The sequence below is a fragment of the Pteropus vampyrus genome, unplaced genomic scaffold (assembly GCF_000151845.1).
Source record: "Pteropus vampyrus isolate Shadow unplaced genomic scaffold, Pvam_2.0 Scaffold262, whole genome shotgun sequence".
Lineage (NCBI taxonomy): Eukaryota > Metazoa > Chordata > Mammalia > Chiroptera > Pteropodidae > Pteropus > Pteropus vampyrus.
Window position 1 is genome coordinate 786,104 of NW_011889043.1, and position 14,621 is coordinate 800,724.

The following is a 14,621-nucleotide window of genomic DNA, read 5'->3' on the forward strand; positions in this document are numbered from 1 at the left end:
GAAGTAAATAACCACTTAAATTATAGGATCAAACTGGTCCAGGTAATGTTTTCTAGTTCTTTTGGTTAAGAAGTAGTAGTAATGTGACTTCTCTCTGTATTAGTGTTGCATTTTCCTAAATATAGCTCACCTCAACAGTGTTTTAGAAAATAACTCAGTATGAGAGGCAATTATAATTATAATTATCACCTGAAAGACTAATTTCTAATTGACTACTTGGAGGAATGCACTATTTAGTTAGCAACTCAGTAAAAGATTACACCATAGAAGATTACACTGATAAAGAGCAGCACTATGCTAAAGCTTTAGTACCTGGCAGTCTTAAAGCATTTAAGTCATTATGAAATTTAGCATTCCACTAAACTATACCATTCATCTGATCAATGTTACTTACCAAATGGAACTGAAAGAGATTGTTAGGAAAAGAGTATCCTCACCTCAAGCAAGCTTCTGAAGTCTACACTAATTATTTAGCTCCTTAAAATGGGATTCTGACATCCTGAATACAATGTGTTCTGAAAACAAAGTGTATGACTCATGAAATAAAGGATACTAAACTGAAATTTTGAAATTATGAAAAATTTAGGCGAAAGAGGAGATAAAATAAAACCAGCTGTTGGGAATGAAAAATGGTTGTAGGAATTTAGTTACAAGTACTTCACAAAAACATTTTCATCACATTTACATAATGCAGCATCACAGTACAAAGCTAGCCGCTGTCCTGACCAAGCTAGTTCTCTTATCATCTAACAAAAATAATTTAGATACATTTCTTTGCATGGAATTATTATTTTTTTTTTTTTTGGTACAAAACATAGAAAAAGAACATTGGCACGTTATGTAGTGATATATATATTTTCCCATGTACTAGTTCCAAGTGTTCTGCATTCCAATTTTCATTTGAAAAAAGTTAACTACTGATTCAGTTAATTGAGCCTGTTTATACTTCTTAAAAATGCAGCATGGAGTACAGAGAATTTCAAAGAAAAATGAAGATACTTCGTTTACTGAGTTTCTAATATTTATAATACATAGAGAAGGGTTGGCTGGTAAAAGAGAAAGGAAAATATGACTTCATGTAGATCACAAAGTTGTGAAAACAGCCCGTATAAAAATATGCATTTGTGCTTTAGAAGCTTTTAGCATACAATTAATAGTATTTACTACTTCCCCATGTCTATTATCTATTTACACACCTTGCAGTCTTTTTGTACATCATTAAAGGAAAACAGCATGATCTCAAATATAGATAGGTTAAAAACATCTGAACCTTGAAACTTCCCCTATACCCTCCCCAAATATACATGTATAGATGGTACATGGTACAACATACTTCACTGACTTATACCCAGAAAATTTAGATTTAATAAAAATTTTAAACAGCAAATGTATATAAATTTTTTTTTTAAAAAAGCTTGTCTAAGGGCATTCAGATTTAATGGCTTTTGTATATAATACTATATAGTGCCTGTGACTGCCTCTGTTAACTAGAAATAAGGGAAGCTCATGGAGTCCCCCAAAATAAAATGTCACTCCCTTCCCATCTTGGATGGCTTTCTGTTAAGATGAATGCCTTTTATAGGAAAGAGGGCTACACAGGCTGCTGCTGCCAGTCTAGAGAAGGCACTCACCAGGCCAAGGCTATGTTCTAACTTGAGTGTCACACCATTGATCAGAAGAACCACCTAGCCATGGAGGCTGTGAAGCTAACCAGTTTATCAATAATTTGGTCCTAGTTGTTTTGCTCATTTTATATAGTTTTGTTTTGTTTTGTTTTTTTCTTATGAATCCTTCAGACTGATGTTCTTGAGGAGAGTAGTTAAGCTAAACAGAGATGGTAACTTTTATGGTGAGTTGAGCTGAATACTAGCTAAACTACTTGGTCATCATCCAGGGAGATGGGCTAAGAAGCACCACGTCTTTGATGCTTGTGTCCTGTTATAGTCATTCAGCTCCGTGGTTGATGAGGTCATATAGGATGACAGCAGGGCAAAGGATTTTGCCATGTATTTGTCACTAAGTGATTGTACAAAAGAACATATATTTTTCTTCATGGAACATAACTTACTAAAAATGAAATTTGGGGACTTAAATGATTCAAGGTCAAATAGTAAACATTACCTACTTAACCTATACCTGTCATTTTCATTATAAAGGAAAGCCTCTTCTTTACACTAATGTGAGTCACCATGCCCTTTGTAGGCAGGAGGTTCCCTTCTCTGTCTTGGCTTCAGTTGTCAGATGGAAGCCTCAGACTTTTGCACTTCAGGTCATCTAATGTCTTCCAGTGTTTGTAGTTATCGGCCAAATGTTGCATCAGGGCTGGCAGATGTGCAAAGGCTGCAAGGACATAAAAGAATCAAAAGAAGCCTGTTAAGTTAGATGCAAAGAGCATTTTCAAAAGGCTGGGGCTCTGTTGGACAAAGTTGGGATCAGAATTGGAGGAGAGGGACCCTAGCTTAGGCCTTAGGCTACAAGTGAACACAAAGCGTGGGAAGCGTAAGTCAGTAGACACTAGTTTCTGAAATATGAACAGGTCCTTTTCATTAAAAATTGAAAAGCCATTTATCAGTGTGAGTGGTGGACTGTTGTAAGCTTTGGAAACATATCCTTTGAAGAAATAAAGACTTGCGTATATTTATCAAACATACATTGAGTCTTCCATACACAAGATTTAGGCCAGTTGCTGAGGATACAGAAAGTATTCTTGCACCTCCCCATACCTGGCCACAAACAGCTGACTTAAACATTTCATTTACAGCTTTAGGCTCAACCCATGTCATTAAAGGTAATCATCATAAAGGTAACAAAATATTGTGTGGGCTCCGAAACAAACTATCTTACCATCCCAGGCATCAAACATGTCTGTTATGAAGTAGTCAATGAAGGAGATTTGGGACTTGGGGATGCTACAGGTATTCCGGTCAAACACTGGCATCACCACTGGTAGCCCCTGTCTCTTCTCTTCATCAGTCTGTAAGACATAACACATGCAGGGTTATAGGGCACAAAAGTAGCTGCTATAGTAGCATCTAGTTTCTCAGAACAACCCTAGGAAAATGGGCCACGATCCAATTGAATATATGAAGAAACAGAACTTATGTCAACCACCTGTTGAGATGTAGTAACTAAATTCAGGTCTTCTCTCAAGTCTCTTTGCTCTACTGCAGCCCCTCCTGAAGCGCTGATCATATCAGGGTTCACGCCCCTTTTCCTGAGATCTATTTTCATTATTGCAAGGTCAAGACTATCTTCAAAGTAATACTAATAATACTAACATGGATAATACTGACACACTGAGGGTAAAGAAGCAGTGGTCAGTAAAACTGCTGATGCCTTAGCATGAATCAGAAAACTCGCACCAAACTGTACTAGTCATCATTGTAGTAGTCACTGTCACATGCTTGCAGTTTAAAAAGAAAGCCTGTTTCATTTAAGAATGTCCTCATTGAAGCAGTAGGAATTATTAATCTTATTAAATTTGAACCTTTGAGTATATGTCTTTTTAATATCCTGTGTGACAAAATAGGAAGTATACATAAAGCTCATACCAAACAGTATTGGTTGTCTTAAGGAAGAGCACGTATGCAGTCAAGTTGAACTAGCCCACTAGTTTCCATGGAACACTGTTTATACTCAAAATAATGACTGACAAACTATGATTGTTCAGATTTGGGTATTGCTCATGCAGTTCAAGGTATACATAAATCTGAGTACCTTACACATTGGAGTGTACGTTTATATGTGCCATTAGGGCTGTGATTTACTGAGCTGAATATTGAGATCCACATTTCCTAGTGGTGTGTTGAGCCAGAGGCCTCATTTTGTAACTTGATTTTTAGGTCACATGGGCTTATGAACACTAGTATTTTCCTTTTTGAGAAAAGGACACCTAAATTGGGAGCTTAACGAACGTAAAAGTGGTTCTTTTCCATTTCCCATTCACATACTTTGAGAATCACTACAAATGGGATTCCAAGGCCTCTCCAGGTCCTGGGATGCCCACTAATAGCCTCCTACCGGCTTTTGGCTCAGGCGGCCTTAAAATATCCACTGTTGTTCAAGGAGTAGTTTGGGTTTTTATTTCCTCTTCTTTCTGACAAGCCCAGAACTGCTTGTCCTACTTTTCTTCAATTCAGTTAACTTCCCCTGTCGGCCCTTTAAGATATCATCAACTATCTTGCCTCAGCGGTACATTCCAGCCACATAGACCACCCTCCTCAAATGCATTACTTGTAGCTATTACTCGTGGTTGTCTTTGTCGAACATACACATATCAGTCCTTAGAGCCCCTTCTCTGGAAATAGGTCTATAGTTCAGATGGCATCTTTTGGTCTACTGCTTTCTGGATTTTTCTCCTTTAACTCCTCTTCACACTGCCAAAGTGAACTAGATGTTGCTGTTCTCCTTATATAAAAATTCTAATTTTTTCTCAAATTTTTTCTCATTTTTAAATCCTTCAAAAAAAACAAACAAACAAACAAAAAAACGCTCCTCCAACATCATTTCCACAAAGCCCCTCTTTTATCTAGGAAAAAAAAACCTTTCTGAACTCTCATAGCACACTTAACATATACCTCCTTTAGAGATATTTTCATTTTTTACCAAAATGTAGGCCTATTTCTACATCTCTACTATATTATGAGCTACCCATGGGCAATGATGTTTCTTACTCATGTCTGTGTTCCCCCATAATGCACCATGAAAATAGTAACCTAGTGAATGCTTGATTTCCCAAATTTTTGTGGAAGTTCAGGATCTAATAATGTGAGGATGCAAAGATACTTCCACAGGCCTAGTTTATCCCTTTTCCCTAGAGAGACTTTGGTTAGTGACCAGCCACATCAGTTAGTCTCTTGAAGGAACCATAAATCTACTCCAGGTTGGGGTGAGCCATTTTCTTCCAAGGAGGAGTCATTTACTCACTTTACATTGATAAAGTCACTTGGCTGGAGAATCCGGAGTTGTATGACCTGGGCCCATTCCCAGAAGAGAGTGGAGCTTCCCCAGAGAGGCCACGCACCTGTGCAAAGTACTCCTCAGAGATCCTCCCAGCCCATTCGATGCACAGGTCCAGGGGGCGGCACGGGTTGGCCACGTCAGCACACTTAATCATCATGCGCTTGATCAGAGTTTGGTTTTCAGGAAAGTTCTTCCCAACAGGGTTGCATTCACAGTCACTGCCCTCAATCTAGAAAACATTATCAGAATGACGGTTGGTTCAAGATGATGGTGAAACCCACAGGGCTAAATGACCAGGCATTAGATGGTGATCACCCAGGCACCCTGACTGAGGCATGGTGAACTCAGTGAAGGAGGTTTTCCTGTCATTAATTCCTGATATATTCTTATTAAAACAAACAACCTTAAGCAATAAAAAACAGTTTAAGAGGTCAGAGTTCCCATCACCACCCATCCAGTCCTCTCAGTTCCATCCTCTTCCCAGAGGTAACTGCTACAAGCAGTTTTTTGTTGTTTTGTGTTTAGTGTGTAATCTTAAAGACAGAGAGCTTCCCCCCACCCCAGTTTTATCAGGAAATGTATAAAAGCAGAACGTTCAGTTTTTTAAAATATATTAAAAATAGGGGAATCACACATACATGTAACCCTTCAATTATTTAATTTCTATTTATACCTACCAGCTCCCTCTCTGCTAGGACCTCCTGTCTCACCCCTATTCACCCACAGCCTCCTGTTTTGGTTACTTTCTCTTAAGGTATGCGTCCATCAATGCTTCCTGGCCGCTCTTAGGAGTGTAAGTCTTTTGGGTATTAGGAACAGAAAGTGCGCCAGGGCAGGAATAGGTATGTTCAGCCATGTTTAAAAAGACTGGTCGTACACCAGTACACAGCTAGTGATGTCAGTGGTTCTGAGCCAAGTGGCCAGGTCTGTGAGTAGGCTTACATAAGTGCAACAACAGGCCAGTTATGCAAACCCTAGAAGATTGCTATCCTCTGCTTTCAAAGACATCACCAAATTGATTGTGTGAAAACAGTTAATTAGTTCTCCAGAGCTCTGCCAAGCCGAAAGACTGCATGACATTTAAGCGTTTTTGTTTGGTTTGTTTTGAGATTGGACCTACTTATTAAACCATCAATGGGCAGAATTATGTTCTGAAGGTTGTTTTATTTACCACTGGGAATATACTGCTTACTCTAGTTACTGTGGTAAATAATCAATGTCAACACGGAGTTGGGGGCTTACTTGGATAGATGACCTTCCCAATTCTAAATTCTATGATTCTATATAGTTTTCCCCTCCTAAATGCTCAGATCCTGCTCCCATAAGTCTTCTCTGGAAGGAGGGCCCTGGCCTTGTGCTGTGGAATCCCTGGGGGATGGAGAACACAGGTGAGGTGGACACTGTTCCTCCATCCAGGCTGGTCACGTGATGGGTCCTACACTAACGGTCTCCTTACTGATTGTCAGGTTACTTTTAAGACAACCATTCATCATCCACCCACGTATGCAACCTCGAGGTCCTGCTCAACAGGAATGAGCAGAAAGCTTTTCTAACTTTATAGGGCTGTGGACAGCGTCATGGTTTCAGAGGGCAGTTGATCTCATTTTAAACAAGAAATGTGAACCTTCTGTCCATGTTCCCAAAACTCAAGTTTGTAGGGACTTTAACGCAGGTCCAAGGTGCATCAGTAAAGTTTAAAGAGAAACAATTTCGCTTTTGTTTGCAACGAGTCATTCCCAGTTTGACTATATGTCTTTAGGTACTGATATGCAAACCAGCAAGAATGTAGTTCTTTAAAACATCCAATTTTGAGGTCTCCCAACAGCTCAAAAAAACAGAGAATTAGAAAGGGCTTTGGATTCCTAAAATACCACCATTTGTGCTAGTCTGCTGTCTGCAGGCTTCTTCCATCATATTCTTTGGGCCTACCTCCTTTTGTCACCACTGGCTTTATCTCAGGGCTTTTCCTTCAAGGAGCTCAGAGTTGCTGTGGACACTGTCAATCTATTCTCATTCCCAGGGAAAACAAGTGGCCAGTACTGTCAGCCCTTCTTTACCAACTTCAAGCAAATAAGCACCTTGCATTCAAGAGGGAGAGAAAATGCTTTGAGGTCAGAGTAGGCTATAATGGAAAGATACTCTGATACATCTTATTGCATGGGAAATGCTTACCTCAGCTGCCATTGGCTTGTTGATGCTGTTCACAAATTTGTTCACATGTTCAAAGTGTTTTGTCATCTCCGTTGCTAAAACCATGTCAATAATAGCCTGGCGCAGTGTTCGATAATGGTTCCTAAAATAATCAGAAGACAAAGAGCTGAGTTTATGTCATGTCCCGAATTAGAACTGTTCTGCTACCATTTCACCACACTTCCCACAATCTAGGAGGAAGCTGGGGTCACAGAGTTAAGAAATGAGTATAGATCACAAAATTTTCCTGCTTACCATCCCACCAAGCCAGGACTTGTTGACACTATTCCATTTTCCCCAGTGACAGCTGACCTTCATGTGATTTATGAGTATATTAAAAAAGTACCTGTCACACAGTGGGCACTTACTTTACAAGGTGATTCCTTTTTATCTTCCCTTGGCAACATCAAAACAGTGAGGTGGAAGGAAATGACAAGTTGCTTCCTTACAAGGCTAATGCAGAAATCTGATGAGCTGTCCCATTGCATTCAGTGCAGACATAGTTTCTTATTATAGAGAATGCTTAGTGGACATTTGGGCCTGTCCAAAATATCCATGCTTAGAAAACGTCCCTGCGTTCTAATAGGTCATAACTTTTATTTAAACTTTTGGTTTACAGGATTAACACACAGAAAAAATGATCATGTTTTATTGGTCCAACAACTGTGTTGTGGCTGTATTGCCAATAACAACCCTTCTTACATCAGTAGCCTAGCTGGTCATGGCACATGGGGTTAGATAGATGGGTCGGAGTTAGAATACTGCAGAAGAGGATCGATATTAGCTATACACATTTTGGACAGGACCTTTTGGTTTGGACCAAATGTCACCATGGACATTTTGGACAGGACCAAATGTCCTACAAGGCAGAGAATTATCATTTCTTTTAATGGCAGTAATAGCATTAAACATTGGAAGAATGTTTTCCTGTTAATTCTCTAAGTTATAATTAGACAGATGTTGTAATAGATGGAGCAACAGCCCTGCCCCAAATTACTATCTCGTATTTCTAACTTCAAGAGCCAGAATGGGAAGCTGAATAAAACTGGCTACTGGAAATAATTCTTTTTTTGTGAAAGTTCTAAATACAGTCCTTGATACTGATGAAACTTAAGTTAAAGCTGGAATAACTGGTCTCCATATTTCTCAGATTTCTGGAGACCAAACTGATCGATAGGTTCATGTTGACAGGTAGGCCTTGAGGCCTGAGTGGGCTCTGTACTCTCTAAACACTGCCCTCTCCCAGGAGCCTGCCCTCCAGGCTGGCTGGTGCTATATGGGAAATAACCATAGCTGCACCGCAGTTGTGGCAGTCAAGGGGAATTGTTATCTGTTCCCATTTGGCCAGCTCTCACCTGAAGAAAGTACAACATCTATGGGGAAACCTGCCCAACTCTTTGGGCTCCAGCAGCTCGGCTGGCACCTGTAGAACACTGTCGTTTCCTCATGAGTTAGGATTTTAAGTAGCCAAAAATTGAACTGGGGAAAGACGGGGAAGGATGCATTTTTCTTGAGTTACACAAAAGACAGGATGTCCTCCTAGGAGGGTAAAAATATTTGCTATACTTATTAGCAATACAATCAATATTTATAGAGTCACTGTGTATAAAACATTTTCATGAACTTGTTGAAGACCAAATGAGATTTAAAAAGATGAAAGCAGTCTGAAAAGTACAATTAAGTTGATAAGGGGGAAGTTATTATTTTACTGTCTGATACGATGGTACAATATTCTTATTTTTCCTTCTTTCTCCTAAGAGAAAGCTAAATACTTTGGAAGTTAGGGAAAACTGAGTATCCTACTTATACTTCACAAACCTGAGCATAGGAGCCCAAGCACAACCAACCTGTCAATATTCTTGAAAATGTTGCACTTGCTGTCCTTGACTGTCAGCTGGAAGGCCAGGGCTGTGTGGTGACTCTCCAAGACAGCAGTGTCATTATAAAGCACAGCAAGTTCACTGCCCGCATTGCACAGGAAAGAGTTGGTCCTTCCCGGGTGGTCCACGTCATGGACCGTGGCAGCAATCAATGCTGCCACCTCATCCAGCTGATCGAGGCTTCCCTGGAGTTGGAGAGGCAAAGTTGAGCATTACCCACTGGACATAGGAGACCTTCACTCATCGCCGTATCTCAGGAGGGGTCGGGCCTGGGGAGCTGAGATTATCAAGCCTTCCCTGACTTCCTCGAAGCTGAGAGGCTGCCTAGGACACATCGCCTTGATGTGCTGTTGATTATCCTGAAGAAGACGGAAATCTGAGCTGCAGTTATAACGGGTACTTAAATTCCTTCCGCAGAGCACAGTCACTCCAGTTCCGCATGAAGAAGCCAAGTGGGCTATTGCCATGACTCTGTCCGTGAGCTGACAGCGGAAAGTGGCATGTGATCACAAATATTACTCATTTTATTTGCCTACTTCTGAAAAGATTTTGAGAGCGTGGCAGTAAATGGCATAGATAAAACACAACTCTTCACGTAAAGGTAGAAGGATGAGAACCAAGCAGTACAAGCAGATCAAGGGTGAGAAGAAGAATTTTCCTGGGAAAGCTGAGGTAAAAGGGTGCTCTTGCCATCAAGAACAAAATTCACTCTGGGTTAGCAGGTAGCAAAGGCAAAAAGGGAAGCTCTTTCTCTAAAGCTCTCTTATATAATTAAGAAACCAGAGCATTGGGAATACAAATGTTTTCTCAGCTCACAGCTTTAGGAGGAAGTTATCAAATGGCCTACTGTTATGTAAGAGACCGCTGTCCTTTTCTAATTCATTCATTCAGTAATCATTTACTAGATGCTTCTTTGAGTGCCCAGTTGTCATGCAGAGTGCTGGAGCTACTGTGATGAATTACACAGGCTTCCCCTCTGTACTAATGAAGTCGATAATTTACCTGGGAAGGCACAAATTTTTTTAAAAAATCCACAAAAGTAACGTACTGAGACGTGCTAACAAGGAAGGTACAGATGCTTTGAGAGGTAAAACCATGAGGCCTGATCTAGTTAGGGGTAGCACTGTGCATTTAGCTTTCTGTGTGATGGAAATGTCTGTATCTGTGCTGCTGAATGCAGTAACTCCTAGTCACATGTAGCTTACTGGACACTTGAAATGTGGCCAGTGCAACTGAGGAACTGAATTTTTCATTTATTTAATTTTAATTAAATATAAATAGCCACATGCGGCTAATGGCTGCCATATTGAACAACATAGGTCCGGAGGGTGGGCAGGGATAGCTTCTCTAAAGAAGCGATTTTTTTTTTTTACTAAGCAGGAATTCGCTAGGCAAAGAGTGGCAAGGGAGAGAATTCCAGGCAGAAAGAAGAGCCTATGTGCTCCCGAGGTGAAACAAAAAAGTGGTTTATTCGAGAAACGAAGAGCATCATGTGACTGGAGGAGCGAATGAAGGAAAAAGTGATCCCAAGATGAGTCTGGAGGGGGTGGGAGGGCATAATTTTTGTACTTCCAGTTTGTTTTCATAGGCCGTGGGTGGAAAAACTGCAGACTGCTTCTCAGATGCTAACGGGTAAGGTACAGTGAATCTGAAGCGCTGCTCCGACAGCTGGAAGCTGTCCCTAAAGGGGGAGCGAGCGCTTCCACTTCCGGTCCTGACCTGGAGCTGGTGGGCAACCCTGGCCTGGCCCCAGTCTACACAGCAGGTTTCCTAAACAGGCGCAACAGTCAGTGCCGCTCCCTCAGCTTCTCAGAGGCTGATCCTCTTAATGCTCAGGCAAGCTCACCTGCCTGGCCTCATTTTGCTGCTGGCCAGGAGGGGCCGTGGTAACCTGCGGGACAGTCAGGGCTCCGCTCTCACTGATTCTACCTGTGCAGTAAGGACTCGTGGGGCCCTCAGCTAGTATTCCTGGAGTACATTTAATCTTGCTTGGAGTCTGGGGCCAAATTTTAAAATTCTTCAATGAAATAGATTCAAATAACTGGAATAGACAAGCAGCATTAGATGAGACATGCCTTGCCTTCCAGCTTACAGTGATTTAAATCTGGCACTTTTACGAAGGTACCAATAAGGAGCCACATCCTGCAGTTTTGGTGGGCACTGTCTAATGCAATGTCTGATCATGGGAGGAGGCAGGAAAAGAAGACTGGGCCTGCTCACTACCATGTGGGAGAAGCAATGCCCTTCCTATGGGAGGGAGGGTGGGACTGTCTTGTGAAAGAAAACTTCCCACTATATCCACAATAGGAGAAATTCCAAACCTTGGAGGTACAGACGTTTCTGTATAGTTTTTTTTTCCTTCTTTAACCAGCAGGAGTAGATTTGGATCACGCTGAGGGAGATGGGCCAGAATGGACTTCTAGAACAGCCTTTCAAACAGCTCCTTATCTAGGGTAAACACTTATACCAGGAGAATAACAAGAATGCTGGCTATCCTGACCTCTCCACTTGCTGTGGTTCCTGGGAACCAGTAAATATGGGAAGAGGATAGAGTCTGAGACAAAATGAAAGAGAATGTCAGCTCTGGGCATCTCATCTATATGGCTGGGTTGAAGATGTAGAACTACATCATGATGACATTAAGAATTTTAGCCTTATGGCATAAAGAAATTAAGGGTAACATGATGTGGGCATTTGGTAAAAACACATTTTCCCGATTCCATCAGTGGCAGCAGGTCTGATAGAAGAGGCCTGAGGAGTAAATCTCACCTGAAGCACCTCGCACACATTAACCAGTGATCTTGGGCTGCAACTACATCTGAGCTTAGGAGCGCCTCCGGCCCAATGCTCCAAGGTTCCTCGCGGTTCTAAATTTTTCTAATTCTCTAGCAGGGGCTGCCAGAGTTAGAAAATGTCTTTTGAATTGTAAGCATATTATATCTAGTCTTAGACTTGTTTCTGTTGCTGCTATTTGAGAAATTCAACCAGAGTCTGAATGCATTAGAAGAACTCATAATTTAAACAAAAATTCTTATTTTAGTGGAGGGAGAGTCAGAGAGATAATAAAGTGACTAAGCATTCTCTAATTTATCAAGTGTTTAATCTGTGTTTTTCTAGAGTAGTTCTACTTAAGTGAGGCTCATCTCTAACTCAAGACTGCAGTAGCTCTAGGATCACTTTGGTCTTGGAGTTAATGCCCTGGGTCCTGTCCTCAGTTGGCAATGTGCAACCTCAGCTGTATGATATCTCACATAGTGTAAAATGGAGCAACATGAACTTGGAGTAGGAATCTGGAAGTGTTTTAGCTCCTCAAAAGTGCTATAGAAACAGACTGATAACGCCTGTAATATCATTTTTTTTTTTTTAAAGTAGGAGACAAAAATCTTTGAAAGCATCATTTTTGGAAAACATTCTTTGCCTTCTTGCTGATGAAAATGAATACCAGGATCAGTTTTTGACAAAACTTAGAATGAAACATTCCCCCTCCCCATTTTGGCACCATTTCTGTTCTTTCACCTGTCCCACTGCCACTCTCAAGCACCCAGGGCCTTAAAGCTAAGAAAATGATCTCATGTTAGGCATTTGCAGATTGATGTGAATTTCGGTCTCTATACAGTACCTCTCTAAGCTTGAGTTCTAATTGTAGCAAAGGAATTACAAGCTTCATCGTGCAAATGATGGTAGTTGGGAAGAGGGGAGATAGGGATCTCCTGCCAGCTGTACAAGGGGTGTACATAGGGCTGCCCTACAAATCAGTACCTGTACATGACGGTATTGACTTCTAAGTAAGACAAAGGGACATGGGACTCTTTCAGAATTACACAAGTCATGAATATACAGATACATTGACACCTACGCAAAACACATGTATGTAAATCAGTACAATGCTAAAGAGCTCATTACTATCTGGATTATAATATACCAACTGCCAAATTCTGATCCTAAAACATAACCTCTGGACCTAGTAACCATTTGCTATAATAACTCTGTCCTCTCACCCAGTATAAAGGGCTTCTAGTGAACATTTAGAGAGTGGGTTCCTGGATCAGCCAGGTATGTAAAAGAGTCTCTGCAGTGGCATGAGTCATTATTTTGGGCGTTTTAGGGAGGGGAGGGCTAGGTAAAGGCCATGCCTTTACAACAGCGAAATGACCGATTTGATAGCCAAAAAAAACTGTTAAATTGGTTGCAAAATAGCTGTTTCCTTAATATATTTATTAAGATTGAGTTCTTGGATCTTCAGTCTAGGCAGGTAACTAGATCACGATATCAAAAGTCTACCTTCACTCTTTCCTTCCCCAGGAAGAAGGCAGTGGCATGCAAGACGTCGGCAGCATGGGTGGAGTTGTGGTAGGCATTGGAGGAGTGGTAGTTGGCTTCGATCACTTGGAGCCAGGCCCGAAGAGTAGTTTCAGAACAGCGTAAAAATTCACATACTCCAAACCGGGAAAAGACCTTTAAGCCCAGATAGACCAGTGGCCTGGAAAACAGGAAAACGAACCCTGTTTTATTGTATTCACTGGTCCAGAAACTGCTTTCTTTGATGGTACTGGGGAATGGGGGTATTTTTCTTCTGATACTTATTTCATTCACATGCACAGGGGGACAAAAGTATCTCTTCCTCAAATTAGAAGGAGATAGAGCAATGCTTCCTCACTAGCCACTCATTTACAACTAGGTGCCTCACAGCGGTCAGTCCAAATGATTTCTAGATTGTCTTAGTCATCTGCCCTTCAGTGGCTCTGACAACCAAGAAAGGTCCCTGGTAATCCCTCGCCATCTGCACTTCTACATAAACTCTGTACTTCCTTTGTGTCCCCTGAAGAAGTTTTTGAGCCTAAGGACACAATAGGAATAACTGGTGGAGTCTCAGCAAAGTCATATTATTTAGAGACATATTACTTATTTACAGGTGATAATCATTCTCATCCTATAGACCAACACTCCTGGAAGAAGTGCCTTCTCCGACTCCGAAGAGGACTTTCTGGGTTATCTAATGTTCCCCCCGCATACCAGATGAATCAAAAGAAAAGCCTATAGTGCCCTCAAATTCATTTTGTAATGTGGGGCTTCAACAAGTTTGGGGCTGAGAATACTTAGAACTTTTGGCTCACTAGCACACAGGAATGACCTGGGCAGACCTGAAAAGGACACTCAGTATTTCCTCATCCTGAGTTGTCACCAGGCTGATCCCACATACCAACTACTACTACATTCTTTCCATAAAAGAGCTCACTTAGCGGCCAGTCTCTGCTCATTTGACACTCTTTCAGTATGGCAAGCAAGGCACAACCTGTGAGGTCTCCTGGGGCAAGGGCTCAGGTCTCCCTTCTCTCTCAAAGTTTCCAGATGTGAAAGTCTTGAGCTTGGCCATTATTCCTCCCCTGCCTGCAGCCAGAGAAGCCACATACCTTTTATGTGTAACAGCTTCCAGTTCAAAGATGTTGAACTCCCAACTTTCCTCATTATCAAGTAATTGAGCAATACAAGGGGGGACATCATTGATGGTTATTGGCATTGCAAGGTGACTGTGACTCTGGTGCACATCTGGGCAAACAGATGGGGTGGGGGAGGCTGGTTAATTGTGGA

General features: G+C 41.3%; 1 protein-coding gene across 1 annotated transcript in view; it reads right to left on the reverse strand.

Moving 5' to 3' along the window:
* Positions 1 to 628: 628 nt before the first annotated feature.
* The window catches only part of PDE8B (phosphodiesterase 8B), a 204,832-nt gene continuing 190,839 nt past the window's right edge, over positions 629 to 14,621 (reverse strand). Inside the window, exons 16-21 of the mRNA XM_023520409.1 lie at positions 13,314 to 13,512; positions 9,000 to 9,217; positions 7,135 to 7,255; positions 5,024 to 5,191; positions 2,845 to 2,974; positions 629 to 2,340 (exon numbers count right to left, since the gene is read on the reverse strand). Coding sequence (XP_023376177.1) covers positions 2,231 to 2,340; positions 2,845 to 2,974; positions 5,024 to 5,191; positions 7,135 to 7,255; positions 9,000 to 9,217; positions 13,314 to 13,512 — 946 coding nt within the window. The 3' untranslated portion in view covers positions 629 to 2,230. The remainder of the gene's footprint in view (positions 2,341 to 2,844; positions 2,975 to 5,023; positions 5,192 to 7,134; positions 7,256 to 8,999; positions 9,218 to 13,313; positions 13,513 to 14,621) is intronic.